Genomic DNA, 17,585 nt, shown 5'->3' with positions numbered 1-17,585 from the left:
AGGTAATTTTGGTATAAAGCTGAATGAACCACATCAATGTGGCGTTCAGGTAGATGCTCTTGGGCGCCACTGGTTATCCTGCCTAAAATCGGCAGGCCGTATCAGTCGTCAGCATTAATGAAGTCATCCGCAGGGCATTTGCCGCTCTTAATATACCAGCTGTTTTAGAGCAGAATGGTATTATAGGCCGCGATGGCAAGCATCCTGATGGAATGACGCTGGTGGCTTGGGCACGGGGAACGGCGTGGGTTTGGGACGCTACTTGCGTCGACATTTAGCCTCCTTTTCATGTCCAAGTTACGTCAGTTGGCGCTGGGGCTGCTGCTTCGACTGCCGACGACGACAAGCGTCGCAAATATGTTGGTCTTAGTGAGTCATACATCTTTGTGCCCTTTGGTGTCGAGATACTTGGGGCCCAGAGGCGCGGAGAATGTTCAAAATACTATCTTTGCACCCAATTAGGCTACTGGAAACCCAAGTGCTGGCAGCTATCTCGATCAACGGATCAGCCTAGCTATCCAACGCGTAAATGCTGCCAGTATTCTAGGTATGCTTCCACGTAATGATAGTTTTAATTTTGTGTAGTCATAGTATTGTAAATATAGTTATAAGATTTGTTTTGTTTGGATAAATAAATTATAGAACTTCAAATAAGTGAGCTTCATATGAGAGATCGTGGCTGTATATATCACAGATAATAGCTGTAGAGGAATCGAAAGAACATGTATAACTTGCGTTGATAAAGGCAAGCGTTTTTCAAGTATACCAATGCAATTCCGATGAATATTTTTTACAAAGGCCGGACATTCTTAATGACTTTGAATATTTTCTCACCACACATAATATGACCACGATTGAATAATTAGAGAAATTAGTTTGTTGGCGTGAGTCTTAAGTTAGCAGTCGTCGCACGTAGAGTGAAACGAATGAACATGGTCGTTCGCTCGTGACCGCTCGAACAACGCTTATCAATGCAATTTATATAGGCCATTTCCTGCCCGAGTACAATGAAAACTTTCCCCTAATTTCTGCATTAATGTTTGACGTTTACGTAAAGTAAGTAATTTGTGAATGCACAATGCATCTACCAAATTCATTGCAGTTTCACTTTGCGTGTTTGTTTTAAGATTTTTTACTTGACTTTAAGATATTCTTTGTTACTTGTATTTATATCTACAATAATTTTCACAACTAGTTTTAACTTTCTATTTGCAGAATTGCGACTTCATCCGCGTAGATTAAGGGTTTTTCAAAACAATAGTTCATTAAGTTTGGAATTAAAGACTATCCCATGTCCTATTCCAGTTTCGGTTCAGGTTTTCGCTCCTGATCCCAACTAAACCTGGTATAGTTATAGCTCAACAACTTGAATTTCACTTTTTCACAAACCCCGTGGGATACATGGAATATTCCGGAAGAAAATGTAGCCTATATCTTTTCCCAAGCTCTAGTCTATCGCTGTACCAAATTTAATCAAAATCAATGCAGTAGCTCCGCGGTAAAAGCGTAACAAACAAACTTAAACTCACATCTACCATATTAAAGAAAGGATATCTTTATAATGGCAATAGTTGAATCTTTTCTTATTGGAAAAGTGTTTACGATCAAAGGTGGGGCATTCGCTGTGTTGCCAGCGTGAGTTCAGTCCATAGTTACAATGCGCGCAGGCATCGCGATTCTGTTCCTCACGCTTTCACAATGTTACTCGCTGGTGAACACGAAACGCGAACCAAACACGGATACAATGATTAGCCAGATCACGTCCTGTTACAAGCATCTTGACCTGTCCAGGTGTATAACAGCTTACGGTTTATGGAAGGCGCAAAGTGCTCTAGAATTTGAAGCGAATCGCCCATTTCAATGGCGTCGGTTCGTCAATAATACTCAAGAGGATATGTTTTCGAGACTTTGCTTGGAAACTGAGATGTTACTCCGGCGGCGTTCACTCACTATGAACCTAAGTGACTACCAACTAAAGCTCAAGTCTACAGGCGATGGAAAATTTAACTTGGATCTTTCGAAAGGTAATTATACCTTCTAATACTATCATATATTAAACTTATTATCGTTTCATTGTTGCTTAAAATCTTTGATACTTTGTCTTTTTAAATTTGTCACATATATATATATATTGAAAATGGTCTTTGTTTGAGGTTTGTTTGTGCACGTTAATCTCAGAAACAGTTGAAATGTTTTCACTGATATATTGTGGCAAGCTAACCGTAATATTTACTGTTTATTATATTTTATTAAACAAAAAAATAATAAAACCGAAATTCTTAGACATGGTTCGCTGCCCTTACGTAATGTTTATATAACCATGTATTTAATTTAATATCTTTTATTTTAATGAAAATAATTGCTAAGTTTTTACGTTGTGAATACAGTTTTTAGGGTTCCGTAGTGATCAAAGACTCACCAAGGTAAATTCCTTAAATTGTTTTTAATATTTACTTTATATGAAAGAATTTCATTTTTTTTTCTGATATGTTTTCCAACGGTGTGGTAGACAGTTAAAAGTGTTATATTAACAAACTTTTACAAGCTTGTTTACGAAGCTAAATGAATAAATAATTTTATATTCAACCTTCTATGAACATGCTTAGTAAAATAATTATTAATCATAATGCGTAGAAAAAAATTATGAAAATCCTTCTCAAGTTGTCTTCATTTATTTTTTATTTGGATGTTTGTTATTTTACAAGACTGACCAATTACAATTTACAAACAAACAATTTTTCATTTTCATTCTTTTTTAAATGGCCTATTAAACAGACTACAAATAGCACTCTGTGTTCAACAAAAATAAAAATAAATCAATTTTCCACTATCAAGCGAGTGACATTGCATTTCGGGTGTTTTGGAGCTCTTGACATACTGTAAATAATCAAAGATATTATTCTATAAAGAAGTTTTTAATACAGTGGCTCAAAAAGTGACGTATTGCAGGGACGTATATCGTTCGGGATGTGGGCTATTACATACACGTGCTTTTTCTTTACCTTGTCCGAACTCGTGCGTTCTCTTTCCCAACTGTCAAACTAATGTCTATTAAAAAGATAAAACCAACCACGAAGTTTTTACAAAAAAAAATCATAGAAGTTTTTATGATTCATGTAAATATTTCTAAAAATAAGCTACTAATTTGTTTCAATATCAAATTTAATGATTTGATTCAATGAGTTAGGTGAGGTTTCATTTAATTTCATCTCATTAAATTTCATTTTCTGTCTACAGAAGACTTGGCTGTATGGGCATAGTTCCCTTTGCCTACCCAGAATGGGTGAAGAAAACAAAAAAAAAATCTCTGCTTATATTCTTTTACGGTTGGCGCCATTTTCCATGATTAGTTCGTTGGGCTTATTGTGTTTTTATTATTCTATTAAATTACTTTATTTTTACGCAACTGTATTAAAAATAATTGTTCAGTACACGTGCGGAGCTATCATTGCATACTTGTTCCGTCAACACTCACATTCGGCTGCGCCTTAGCTCGGGTAGACATTTGTCGGAACTCTTTGCAATGACAGGCTTTCCGCACTCGTAATGAAATATACTATTTCAACACACTTGCTTCTAAAGTGAGCCTTATTACATCGTTTTTAGGGCTATTAACCGATCTATAACACATACGAGCGTAATAATATTACACACTAGTGCACCATAGAATTATCACTACAAAGGTAGATGTACCTTACTGCAAATTATATGAGAGTAAACAGAGCATTTTCAATTTAACCGGGTAATATGGATTTTTCGTAACAACAAAGAGGTTTTATACCGCTGTAAATCTTTTTTCATTTTTGAAATAAATATATGTGTCCGTAATTAAGACGAAAAAAACATTATTATCAATGCATTTTATCACTTAAATGAATTTTGAAGTAGGCTATGGCTATATGTTATCTATCACCTTTCATTTGGCGCGTGCAAAAAAAAATTGCGCGCCATTTCCCATAATCAGCGTAGCGAAACTCTCTAAGAAAAAAGCGATTCACTCTATTGTATGAAACGTGTAGTCATTGAACGCATATAAAACATGGAAGCAGTTTTGTCATACTATCTACCGTTTGTAATTAGCGCCAAAAATTCAATCAATTAAGTCACTAGTCAATAAATTATTGATGCATAAAAGAAAGAATGTTATTGTTATTGAATCTAGGTCGATTTGATTTTCGTGATTGGTTCTCGGCATGATATGATTACGGTGATTGGTTCGAGCTTGACATATTATTGTCAATATTTGTCAAATACGTGGATGATATATGCGTTAGGTATGAAGGCATCAGTCTTTGAAAAAGCTTTTCAGCTTTACAGCTATTCTAAAAGGCTGGCAACACTTCTGTCATCCTCTTTTGATACAGGACAATATGGGTGGCGGTGATCATCAGGTGAACCATACGCTTGTTTGTCCTCCTCTTCCATAAAAAAGTACTTAAATCATTTTAGAATTTAGCATTTTCTTTGATTTTTTTTTTATGAAAATAAGGGACGAGATGAGCAGGACGTTCAGCTGATGGAAATTGATACGCCCTGCCCATTACAATGCAGTGCCACTCAGGACTCTTGTAAAACCCAAATATTCTGAGCGGCACTTCAAGTGCGCTCGTCACCTTGAGTAAAGATGTTAAGTCTCATTTGCCTAGTAATTTTAATAGCTACGGCGCCCTTAATTAACACGAGTGTGATATGTTTAAATAAAATACATTTTAAAAGGATGAAAACGTGTCCTACATAGGTCGCGAAAAGTCGGGTTGAATAAATAAATATTAAGAAATGTATTCTATAAAAAAAAAATCAAATAAAATTGAAACATTTACGATTACCTTAACAATAAAATTTTAGAATATATTTATTTAATATTGTGAGATTCGAGTGTGTCTTTAATTAAAATGATTCTGTAATTCAATATTTGTATCATAATATTGCTCGTCGCATCACCAATTTTCATAAAACACAATGAAGATCTTGATAACACCCGTTAACCTGTAAAGGCTGATGAAATCTTGATTATTTTCGGGAAATGCAAGCAAGCCTTTGCTTGGTAAGTGAAGGCTTCAAAGGGATTATATTTAGGTATACATATAAAATCCTCATTACCGGTTTGTGAAAACAGGCATCACATAACTCTGCCTATGAAAGTTATTTTCCATGAATGACGAAAGTAAGAAAGTATATATATTATAGTATACTGTGGCGTTCAGGTAGATGCTCTTGGACGCCACAGGTTATCTTGTCTAAAATCGGCAGGCCGTATCAGTCGTCACGCCAGCATTAATGAAGTCATCCGCAGGGCATTTGCCGCTCTTAATATACCAGCTGTTTTAGAGCCAAATGGTATTACCCGCCGCGATGGCAAGCGTCCTGATGGAATGACGCTGGTGGCTTGGGCACGGGGAAGGGCGCTGGTGTGGGACGCTACTTGCGTCGACACTCTGGCTCCTTCTCATGTCCAAGTTACGTTAGTTGGTGCTGGGGCTGCTGCTTCGACTGCCGAAGACAGCAAGCGTCGCAAATATGTTGGTCTCAGTGAGTCATACATCTTTGTGCCGTTTGGTGTCGAGACACTTGGCCATTGGAGCCCAGAGACGCGGAGAATGTTCAAAATACTATCTTCGCGCCTCATTAAGGCTACTGGAAACCCAAGCGCTGGCAGCTATTTCGGTCAACGGATCAGCCTTGCTATCCAACGCGGTAATGCTGCCAGTATTCTTGGTACGCTTCCACGTAATGATAGTTTTAATTTTATGTAGTCGTAGTATTGTAAATATAGTAATAAGATTTGTTTTGATTAAATAAATAATAACTTATAGTATACTTATCGTGTTCATTTGTTTCCAGCCAACAATCAACAGCAAGCCTCAGGACGCAGCAGCATGAAACAATTGGACAAGATGATTGAAAATTTTTTTCCGCTCATCATTCTACCGGGACTAATTATGTCTGCGATTCTGCCATTCTTTTTGCCTGGACTCAAAATGATGACCCTTGCAGCAGGAATGCTCAATAACATGGCACTGACTGGAGCAGTCTTCACACTTCTCAGGAACAATGCTTTCAACGATAAATCTAGGAGAAAAATAATTTATATCAACAATGGCTATGGCGACTATGATCATTTTCCTGAAGGATCAGTGAATGATCCCATTAGCATTAATTTTGATTCAAAAGTGAACACAGTAAATACAAAAAATAAAGATCATCGTCTTATTGAAATAGAAAATACTGGAATAAGTTACCCTGCCATAGAAGACTGGTTGAAAGATAACAGCGGGAATAAAGGAAAAGTTAAAAATGTGCAGATAATGGGTGAAGTAAGCAATGGCATGGATTGGAGAAGTGCTTGGAACCTGATGCATGGATGATAATGAATAATCCAGGTTTTATTTGAACCTAAAGCATACTTTATGAAAACAAACTAATTAACAGTAGCAGTACTAAAGTGGCGTAAACGAGGATATATTCTTTAAAAATATGGTTTACTGATCAATTTTGTAGATGGAATATATTGAGAAAATGATATCTATAGTACATTTGCTGATAATTCACCAGAAAATTGAAATAATTTAAATTTAATCAATCTAAAATAAAAATAATTGGATATTTATTTTTACTCGATGGCCATAAAATGTTAGGAAGTTGTAAAGTAATCCAAATAATCTCACTAAATATTATATGCTCTTATTAATCAATGTTTTGGTAGAAAAGCAATGGAATTTTTTGACAAATTCCGCGGCTTAAAACAAGCTTTAGTTCTGAAGATGATCGCTGCCTCCATGCCGATTTTGTGCAAGTCAAGCGCTGCTGTTCTGCTTTCTTTTACACTCTTTTTTATTTATGAGATTTAATACAAATCTTAAATAATTAGAAATGTCGGGAAATGATTGAAGTTTAAAATAACAATTTTTCCTTACAAATTTATGGCTAGACTAATTATATTTAAATTGATAATTTTGAGGAGATTGCGTAATAGATAATTCACTATTTCTGATGAATTTAAGATTTCTATAGGATCTTTAGACGCCAAAGTGTAGCCAAATTGATACAATAATATGAACTCTCTTGAGGCCAGCGAAGGTCGGCTATCAGTAATATTTTATCATGTAGTGAATCCTCTTTGGTTGGTAGTTCATTTATAGATGATATTTCTTTCAAATCAAATCGTCTAAGAGGATGTAAATACTACATAATAAGGGGCGGGACTGCATAAGTAAATATTGAAATTTTGTTTAGTATGAAACGTATAGTGATTTGAGATTAGTTTGAAATAGTAAATACATTGTGACAAAGTATAATCCGGCTAAGTTTGATAGCGAACAGTTGCTTAAAACGTAGTGGCTATGTCCGATTTTTACAAGAACATAGCCGTCATCTGTCAATCTATCAATTATTTCACGTTTCATACAAACACTTTTCTCTTATTCTCTTCCCAGTATTCAGTCTATCTCTTACTTGAGATAAAAATCGTAAGTATCGTTGACTTTTCTGTCCAATAAACTTATCGACGGTAACTCACCTTATCCGTACACGCTGTCTGTCAATGGGACGACGTATAAGCTTACCAGCGATTGAAGTTTAAGAAGATAGAAGAAGAAGACGATAAGAATGACTTATCGGTAATATTGGGACAGCTTCAGATTATTGTGATCTAATTGCTGACAGTAGAAGGTAGTAATTTATATCTGTCTGTAGATAGTATATTGGGAACCGCCGTTAGAGAGTTTCGCTAGGGTGCATAATATAGTGCCTATTATTTGAGAATAAAAAATACATTTATAATTATCAGTAATTACCTATAAGTTGATAGTTTGATAAGCCGTATTTTATATATTGCTTAGGTACATTTAATAAGCCATGGGGAACTGAATGTACTTCGAATTATATTTCATACTTCGATTGCCTCTTGGACTGCATATTTCTGGGGACTTCAAGATTTTCTAGTCGAATTCTAAAATTATTAAGATTTTTATAAAAAGACTACTGACGCGAGAATTGCAAATTATAGTGTATTTTATTGTTATTGACTCTTATTATAGTCAACTATTTATTGCTTTTATCCATATTTATCTATGTGCTTAAATATGTAAGCTCAGGATCATCGACTGCTATTAAAATTTAAAGTTGTGAGTTATTAAGATAATTAGGATGGAGAAAAATCTTGTCCCTATTAAAAAAAAACACATTTAATTACTAACTATAAATTAATGTTATTATATAAACAATATTGCCCGAAATCAGAACGATTTTTTTAATTTACTTTATTTATCAGTATTTGTAGCATTTACTTAATGAGCTTATGATTACTTAATTAAAAATAATAGACAATTTCAAACAAAAGTTGATTTTATTTACACTTTACTTTTACTAACTAGAATAAATATTTTTACAATTCCACAAAAATAAGTATGTCCTTAAAAATAAAATGGGAGGAAACTCTAACTCTTAGTAGATTCTAGACAATGAAATATAGATATAATACTCAATTAAGTCATTTATAAATAAAAGGTTTATATGTAATACTATCAATAAATAGAACCCATTTAAATATCTTGTATAAGTATTAAAATATTGTGTTAATTAATTATAAAATTGTAAAAGCTAATCCACCGTTTTATTATCCATATTAAATTCAGAAATCCTTCCTGTTACAATTCTGTTAATTTTATAATTAATATTTGATTAAACCTATTTCTGCTTTATCCTAGAAACCCAAAAATAAGGGAAAACCTACTAGTATAATTATATCACAAAAATATATTTAGTATAGTACAAGCAGTCATAATATACCACCAGTCCTTAAGACTTAGAATAAAAAAACAACCACAGACTCTACCACAGAACCTAGAATTTTCTTTTCATTAAAGTAATTTATTTTAAGGTTAAGAAGACATGTTGCATTCATTTAATTAATACCAAAGTTATATTTATACCTTTTATTGTACTTCATCCTGATAGTTTTCTTCTAACAATATTTACAAAGAATTTAAGCATCGTCTTTGATATCATGAAAATAGTATAGAGTACTTTTTTATGAAAATAAGGGATGAGACGAGCAGGACTCTCAGCTGATGGTAATTGATACGCCCCAACCAGTACAATGCAGTGCCGCTCAGGATTCTAGAAAAACCTTGAGACATAAGATGTCAAGTCTCATTTGCCTAGTAATTCCACTAGCTACGGCGCCCTTCAGACCGAAACACAGTGTGATGTTTACACAATACTGCTTCACGGCAGAAATAGGCGTCGTTGTGGAACCCATAATCTAACCGGCTTCCTGTGCAAAGGAGCCTCCCACTGAGCTTTCACTATCGGCACTATAATATGTTATAGCAAGACATATTATATAATATTTTCCATAAAAATATTCGAGTGACAACATACGTAGCTTTAATATTTATCTCAGTCAAAAAGATCTGTTGTGCTATAAAAAAATATATAGCACTATACATTATAATGTCTATAGCCACCGTCTATGGTCGTTTGCTATGCTATATAAGAGCTATAATTTGCTATAATATAAACACAGAAGAGTCACCATTAATTTAATAGTACAGTCTTAACGTTAATATACCTTTTGTACTTTATGCATGGTACTTTAAAACTTAACAATGCTAGGAGCAAACTTATTAAAATGCTCTGTTTATAGTGTCAAATATAAATTATATCGGCACATTTTGGTCATAAAATCAATCAGTTTGACTCTCATGCATTTAACACCAGGTCATCATCTGCAGTATTCTGTTGAAACTATGTCGTAGTATATAATACTCCAGCATTCCAATCGAATTTGTCGGATTCTTATTACTAGTCAAGTTTGTGAGCAATTTCAGCCATTTTCTTATCCTCTTCTGGCATGTCAGTGTCATCCCAACCCCATACGGGGTTTTCTGGATGTTCATGTTCTTCAAGGCCAGCTTTCGCTTTTCCCATTGGATGAGAGCCATCGCCTGTCCTTAGCACTCTTTTTCTGATCATATCCATTGACACCGTTTTTAAATCATATGCCAAACCTGTAATATACATTAGACTATTATTATTGAATACTATTAACTTGTTAAGCAATATATTTCGAAAGTAGAAATCAAATATATTTGTAATAAAACACATATTGACGTCAAAGGGAACCTTTGGGGTGCGATTCCACGATCAGAACAAAAGTTATGACGTATTGTAATAGTTATTCAAGCAACTGTTGTGTAATAAGGGGTATTAAAACGCGTATGTGGATTCAGTGATAATAGTATCACATGAGTGTTTTAATACCTAATTATCAATAGTTGCATACAAGACTTTATCTACACCCATAATATGAATCCTCTATAAAAGATTCTGAAACAGTTAGCTTACTGCTAACATTAAAAAAGCCATTCCTAGTAACCTCATCATCCAAATGAGTGCTGTAATGAAAACGGATGATGTAATGTTGTACTGAATTTCATTACAATACTCGTTTGGATCGTGTAATGGTTATTAAGATATTGGGTGTTTTAATGTTGGCAATAAGCTACCTATTTTAGAAACTTTAATAAAGCATGGGTGTAGATGAAGAAACTAACGTTATTTGCCATCAAATAGTTTATGTTATCTTGAACCTAAATGGCATTATTCAAAGACAGGCTACTAGTTACCGACGGGACAACGAAACACCGTATACAAATGAAAGAACTGTGAACTGGTGATATCGCATTTCGACCTGAATTTATTAATATAGCAAATATGCGTCAAGTCTCATTCGCTTATAGATGATATAAAAAATAATCATTAAATTAAAAATCGCCCGAATGTCCGCCCGTCATTACACCAGCGTAAATTTCAGTCCCACGAGCAGATCGCAATTGGTAGACCCGTTGACTCTTACCTGCTTAGTACGCACAATGCTTCCTCTCTCTTTCGCTTTTCCTTTTTCGCCTACCCCTAATGCCTATATTCTTCATTGTCCTGCGCACGGGTATGCGCGGGCAATGCAGTTTTTACTAATACTAATAAAAACGGCCTAAACAGTACCTATTACTGGTCTTTTATAAGGTAAGCGACGCTCTTGAGATTCATCTGGTATTACAAGAGAGATGGGCCGCAGTGATCACATATTATGTTTGCTCCTTTGTCCTCTTCCATAAAAAATAGAAAATGAAATCAAGGCATATGGAGTGATGATATAGAAGAAACAGCTGTAGAAGAGTTTGGGAAGAATGAAACATAATTGAGGAGGCTTTTACGGTTTCACCCCAAATGACGGTCCTTTTATCAATAATAACATCTAACAATAATAACGTAACACTTTTTTAAAAATATATAAATTAAAGTAATATGGGTGTAACCAAAGTTACCGACATGGTCCAAAAGATTGCGAAACTGAAGTGGTAGTCGGCAGGGCATAGTTCGACGGACAGATGGCCGATGGGGCAGTAAGGTCCTCGAATGGCGATCACGTACTGGAAGACGCAATGTTGGTCGGTGTCCAATACGTTGGATGAGGGCAGCGCAGGTCCGATCGTCGTGGAAATCTTTGGGGGAGGACTTTGTCCAGCAGTGGACATCTTCCGGCTGATGATGACGATGATGATGGGTGTTAGGAAAAAAAGATCTATAATATATTAGTAATGGGATATTCCTTACCATATTTGGCAGCAAAGTCGATAAGAGCAGTTGATAGGTTTGTGCTGTAGTCGCCCAGTTCTGCTGCTTTGTAATCCCAAGGGAACACGTGGTGATAGTTATGCCAGCCCTCACCGAACGCGAGAATTGCGACAGTTTTGTTGTCTGTAGCGCCTATATATCTGTAATAGCAAAATTTTCGGGAACTGATTTTACTGATTAACTATATAAGGAAGGATGGTGTGAGTAATCATACTATGAGTCCAACTATAGCGCAGTCCATGTTGCATTTTCTTCACAACTAATCTATGAAATAAGGTTTCTTGTGCGGTATTTCCAAGACGATACATTGAAACATTTTTAAAGGCTGGCAATAGTCTTGTGTTTAATCTGGTGTTGCAAGAGAATGTGGGCAGCGGTGATCACTTAACACCAGGCTTATCCCCCTCTTCCATAAGAAAATACCCATACCCGAATACTCAGCTGCACACTGGAGAACCTAATGGAGGTTAACACTGCTGCAATTGCATTGGCCAAATATTAGGCAGGCAGGGTACAAATAGATCAAACGTTAAGGTATTGATAACGTGTATTTGGTCTAATTTTAGGTACGGCAGGAGGAGCAGGGTTAAATTTCATGATGTCTGTTAAAACCTAGAATGGGTAAACATATTATCTCTTTCTCACTTATCAGAGCCCTCCATAACGTATATGGCATGTACGTATTTCCATACCGTATGTGGCAATGGAATTTATTTATTAATATTTACCAAACAGAACATATAACAACACATACCAAATATTATATAAAGTAGTCAAAGACTAAAATACCATTATGGTATTCTATATTTTAGTCTCCTTGGGAAGACAAATTCTTCAATACAATATATGTAATACGTCAGCTCGCTGCATGAGATATAATAAGATTACTGATAAGAATCAATCTTATGAGTGAGCTATATTTAACAGTGGCTATCACAAGAGATCACATAAGTCGCAGTGAAACAGTGCTGTCTTGAACCTTACGCTAAGCACGCAGCCAGTCCTAGGTTCGAGTCTCCTTAAAAAAGATTCGCGATTATTATTGCTTGGTATTTGCGGCCTCCACGGCCAACGTCCTATGACGCTGGCCGTAGTTTTAAGGGCTACCAGCTTAAATAAGATTTTAGTATGGGCCCCGTTTTGGAGTCTAAATGTATTTTCCCCTCTCCAAAAAAAGCCGCTTTACTAAACATCAGCTAGTTAGAGATTAGAAAGGTCAAGGACTTACTGGTCAAAAGGTCTATTCCCCCAGATATGAGCAGCCGAGTTAACCAGCCAAGTAAAGTGCAGTGATATTGTGTAGCGGAGAATAGAAGCGACGTACCACGATGACCATGGGTTCTCACTCCACAGCTTCACTGGTATCCAAGCGGGTATGACGAAACAAAGTAGCGGCATCACCACCAAATAAGTTCTGGAAATAAAAACAGATTCCAAAATGTATTAAATGCTGTGTTGAAAGACTATTATACTATTATCTTGACCACATCATCAGTCCATCTTCTGGGGGGTATACCAGCACTGTGTCATCTGGTTCGTGATCGCTATACGAGAACTTTACTGAATACTGTCCCAATGGATATCTTTCCTTCGGGTTATTCCTCAACTGCAGATTATCCTAATGATAGCTTGGGACTAGATTGTGGTTGTCTTTAGCAATAAATAATGTAATATAATCGGAAATTAATTGGCAGAGTCTTCTACCATTTGTTCGCTCTCAGAGCGCTATTTATTTATCAAGCAGTGGTTGTGAATGAAGCCCTCAAGTGTCAAAGCGAAAACGGTCCAGGAGGTCTATTACAAAAATCGAAAGCCGAAGTTTCGGTCCGAAACGAATAGTGCGGATGGATTTATTTTGGGAGCCATAGACATAACCATAAAAAGTGAAGTTGTAGTTGGGATCATAATAATTTCGGATCCGAAACACTTTCAAAATAGGAAAATGTACCATCCGTCAACCGAAACTTCGTATTTCCATTTTGGTTATAGGGCTCCAGGATCGCGCAAGTGTCACACACACACACACATCTTCGCACCTTTTAACCTTGTTTTCCTCTTGGTTCAATGTTTACAGCATGCATTATAGTAACATTCTAAGTACGCGATTAGAAAATGGTATTGCTGATATCTCGCACTCTTTCACACTTACGGGCACTACACTAGGATATAATGATAAAGCTCTAGAATATCTAAAGCTATTCTTTTGTATCTTATACGTAACAGAACGGGTACGAACCTGATTAAGTGAACACGGTCACCCATGTTCATAAGAGAGCTGCCGGCCTTTTCATCGGAGTAAACCCTTATACGGTAGCCCATGGAAGCTCATTCTACAGATTGGTTGTAAGCTTGGGTAAGGAAAGCCACACATCTATATAATTTATAGTTTGTAGAATTTTTCGCGTAAAAATGCGGTCGAAGATACACAATGAACGACGTTTCTACGCAACTCCAGCTGATGAAGCCGTTTACAAAATATCCAGTATTTTGACATTTATTACATTGACAAACCAAGCGGTACTCCGTTGGACGTGGTCAAATTGTTCATACTGATTTTTTGAACACACAAAGTTATTTGAATGATATGTTTAAGAACTTAGAAAGTAAATTTATTGAATTAGGCGTTACTTTGCGGAAATCCATAATTATACAAATGATTTAAGTTTTCTTCAGTGTTAAGTAATATTAATGAGACTCGTGCCAGATTTTGGAGAGACAACGAGTCCTGAGGATACCTCGTGTAGAGGCGAAACACGTGTCGAATTGTTTTAGAAACAAATATTGGCGGAATTAACACTGAAGAAAACTTAAATCATTTGTATACTTAGAAAGTAATATAACTTACTTCTTCTGGAACATAACAATAGAGTCTTTCTCTAGGTCAGACATATCTACAGTCGCTCCCTTTTCGAAGACATCCTTGTGTTTTCTTATCATGAGCCAACCAATGTGAGAGAAGAAGAACCCCCGTTTGGCGTTGTGAGGATCAGCATCCGTTTCAGTAAACTTGTGGTGAACCCTGTATAAATACATGAATGAAATGAATTATTAGCTTCTAAAGGCAAAAAATATGTGTGTATGTGTGGCTTCAGTGGGAGACTCCTTTGCAAAGGATACCAGCTAGATTATGGTTACCACAACGGTGCCTATTTCTGCCGTGAAGCAATAATGTGTAAACTTTACTGTGTTTCGGTCTGAAGGGCGCCGCAGCTAGTGAAATTACTGGGAAAATGAGACTTAACATCTCATGTCTCAAGGTGACGAGCGCAATTGTAGTGCCACTCAGAATTTTTGGGTTTTTCAAGAATCCTAAGCGGCACTACATGTAATGGGCAGGGCGTATCAAATATATATATATATATATATATATATATATATACCAAATTTTTGTTGAATACACTATCTACGTTCACAATGAAACACACACAAACACTTCTATTTATTTATTATCCACCGCCGTGGCAAAGATTTAGCGAACACCTAACTACTTCGTGGTCTTCTCTCGCCGCGCCCACATGGGCGCGGTGGGGGAATGCTGATCAGGACTTTTCGTCCCCTGCAGCAAGGATCACTCGCCGCCCGTTGAAACGGGCGGGTCATTGGGGGTGAGAGTCGTTGCTCTCTGCGGTCGTCTTCTTTAATTTATGGTATGGTTGGGGGAGCGCCCCCCCCTTTGTGGTCATCTTTTTGGAGCTGAGGGAGCGCCTGTTCCCTCAGCTGAGATCCGGTGATTGTTGCCGGTTTGCGCGGGCCTTGACGATCAGCCCCGAAGAAGAGGGAGGGCGATCAGCCGAGCCGCGCGCAAACACGTCACTCTACATCCTCGTCCCGCACGAGATCACGCGGGTAGCGGCGGCTGTCAGGTGGCCGCGCGTGCCAGGGGGCCAGATCTCGCAGATGATGGAGATCGGACGAGTCGGCACGCGCGAACATGTTGACGGCGAGACGACGAGTGAAGTCGTCCAAGCCCTCGACTCTTAGGTCCCTCTGGATTGTTTGGTTCCTCACGTACCATGGTGCGCCCGTGATGCGGCGGAGGATCTTGTTCTGCACGGTTTGCAACCTTTTCCGGTTAGTTAGATTCACGAGCGCGTACCATGCAGGCGCGGCGTACGTGAGTCGGCTGCGTAGGTGGGTCTTGTACACCAAGACCTTCACCCTCAGAGGGAGGCTTGAGGAGAGCACTGGACGAAGTAAGGCCATCGCGACGTTTGTCGACGCGATGGTCTTCGTGACGTGCTCGTTCATGTTGAGCCGGCGGTCGATGGTGACCCCGAGGTACTTTACCGTCGGGGACCACGAAATGTCCTGTCCGTTTAGCTGCAACCTATGCTGGCCAGTGTGCACACTCCCAGTAGCGAGCGCCTGGGTTTTGCCAACGTTCACCGATAGCCGCCACTTCTTGAGCCATTCTGGCAGGGTGTCCAGCTGGCGCTGCATCTTCACGGCGGCGTGCGTTAGGTTGAGTGACGATGTAATATACGCCGCGTCATCTGCATATAGCGCCAGAGTCGCCGACGGTTCGAGCGGGATGTCATTTGTGTATTTTGCGTACAGCAGGGGAGAGAGACAGCTCCCCTGCGGTACGCCAGCAGAGATAATCTTGGAAGCTGAAATGGCATCGTCTACCCTTACTCGAAACCGACGGTTTTCAAGGAAGTTGGCGACTATCCTCACCAGGCGGGGAGGTGTCGAGGTTGCAGCTAACTTGTGCACGAGTCCAGTATGCCAAACACGGTCGAACGCCTTCTCCATGTCCAGGAATACTGCCACAGCTTTCTCTCTTTTGTTGAGAGAAGCGGTGAGGGTGTGCAGTACCCTGGACAGCTGGAGCGTGGTGCTGTGTTCAGCGCGGAATCCAAACTGTTCTTCCCTAAGCTCTATGTAGGGTCTTAGGAGTGACAGCAGGAGAGATTCGAATATCTTAGACTGGGTCGCCAGAAGAGTGATGGGCCGGTAGCTATGTGCTAGTGCGGTGTCTTTCCCCGGCTTCGGGATCATAATGACGAGGCCTTCCTTCCAGATATTTGGAAAGTACCCCGAGCGCAGGATGCCATTAAAGAGTCGCGTCATCGCCGCGATGGTTTGACGCGGCAGATGACGCAGGGCGGCGTTTGTGATACCATCCGCGCCCGGGGCTTTTTTGGGCCTCGTCCGAAGGATGCAACTTCTCACTTTAGTTGGGGAGAAGAACACCGCATCGTCTAGTGCCTCTACCGGCCGTTCTAGATATTCGGCGATCTCTCTCTCAAGTGCTGTCACGTGCGATACGTCGTCAGTTGGATTCGGCTGGAACTGGCGTTCAAGGTGTTCGGCGAAGATGTCGGCACGCTCTGCCGCTGCGTATCTCAAGGTTCCGTCGGGATGACGCAGCGGGCGAGCTGGGGGCGCTAGATTTGTGATTTGGCGGCACAGACGATGAAGAACTGATACATCATCTGCGGCCTCGCCAATCGTTTCCTCCCAGCTCTCGGCGGCATCCTCTTCGAGCTTTTTCTTGACTAGGCTGCCCAGCCTATTAAGACGAGTCTTGAGTGTTGGGCATCTGGTCACCTGCCATCTGCGGCGTAAAGCTCGTTTCTCGAGGATGAGTTGCCGCAGTCTTGCGGGCAACTCCGGCATCTTTCTGGACTCGGTCTCCTTTGTCGCGGTGGCCAGCGACCGCTGGATACTCCCCGTGAGGTCCACGTCGAGGGCTTCGACGTCGGCAGCTGTCTCTAACTTCCGGGATGGAGTGTTGGCTGCCAACTCTTCCGCGAACACCTTCCAGTCAGTGACCCGGCGTGATGGTCGTGATGGTGCTCGCGTTGCGGTGGCGGTTATGGTAAGAAGTACTGGAAGGTGGTCTGACAGAAGCTCATCGACAATAGTTTCCTGAGTCAGCTGGCAGTCCAAGTTCTTGAGGACAGTGAAATCAATCACATCCGGAAGGTATTCATGGTTGTCTG

The 17,585-nt window shown here is 38.8% G+C and overlaps 2 protein-coding genes across 2 annotated transcripts in view; one reads left to right on the top strand and one right to left on the bottom strand.

The window, feature by feature from the left end:
• The first annotated feature begins 1,676 nt into the window (after window positions 1–1,676).
• On the top strand, window positions 1,677–8,018 carry LOC126971676 (uncharacterized). The gene is made up of 2 exons (XM_050818065.1): window positions 1,677–2,024; window positions 5,842–8,018. Exons 1-2 carry the CDS (start codon window positions 1,745–1,747, stop codon window positions 6,363–6,365), a joined length of 804 nt encoding a protein of 267 aa, XP_050674022.1. The 5' UTR covers window positions 1,677–1,744; the 3' UTR covers window positions 6,366–8,018.
• A 307-nt stretch (window positions 8,019–8,325) lies between these two features.
• LOC126971635 (acyl-CoA Delta-9 desaturase-like) overlaps window positions 8,326–17,585 on the bottom strand; it is a 46,054-nt gene continuing 36,794 nt past the window's right edge. Inside the window, exons 5-8 of the mRNA XM_050817998.1 lie at window positions 14,483–14,656; window positions 12,866–13,051; window positions 11,617–11,777; window positions 8,326–10,010 (exon numbers count right to left, since the gene is read on the bottom strand). Coding sequence (XP_050673955.1) covers window positions 9,805–10,010; window positions 11,617–11,777; window positions 12,866–13,051; window positions 14,483–14,656 — 727 coding nt within the window. The 3' untranslated portion in view covers window positions 8,326–9,804. The remainder of the gene's footprint in view (window positions 10,011–11,616; window positions 11,778–12,865; window positions 13,052–14,482; window positions 14,657–17,585) is intronic.

Source organism: Leptidea sinapis, chromosome 24 (assembly GCF_905404315.1).
Source record: "Leptidea sinapis chromosome 24, ilLepSina1.1, whole genome shotgun sequence".
Taxonomy (NCBI): Eukaryota; Metazoa; Arthropoda; class Insecta; order Lepidoptera; family Pieridae; genus Leptidea; species Leptidea sinapis.
Note: the sequence above shows the minus strand (reverse complement) of the source record. Positions and strands in the feature narration are given on the sequence as shown.

Bases quoted from the DNA above. Each gene is read 5' to 3' on its own strand.
- LOC126971676 (XM_050818065.1), top strand. From the start codon at position 1,745: ATGATTAGCCAGATCACGTCCTGTTACAAGCATCTTGACCTGTCCAGG. The intron at 2,025-5,841 runs GTAATTATACCT...ATTTGTTTCCAG, and splicing joins TAACTTGGATCTTTCGAAAG to CCAACAATCAACAGCAAGCC.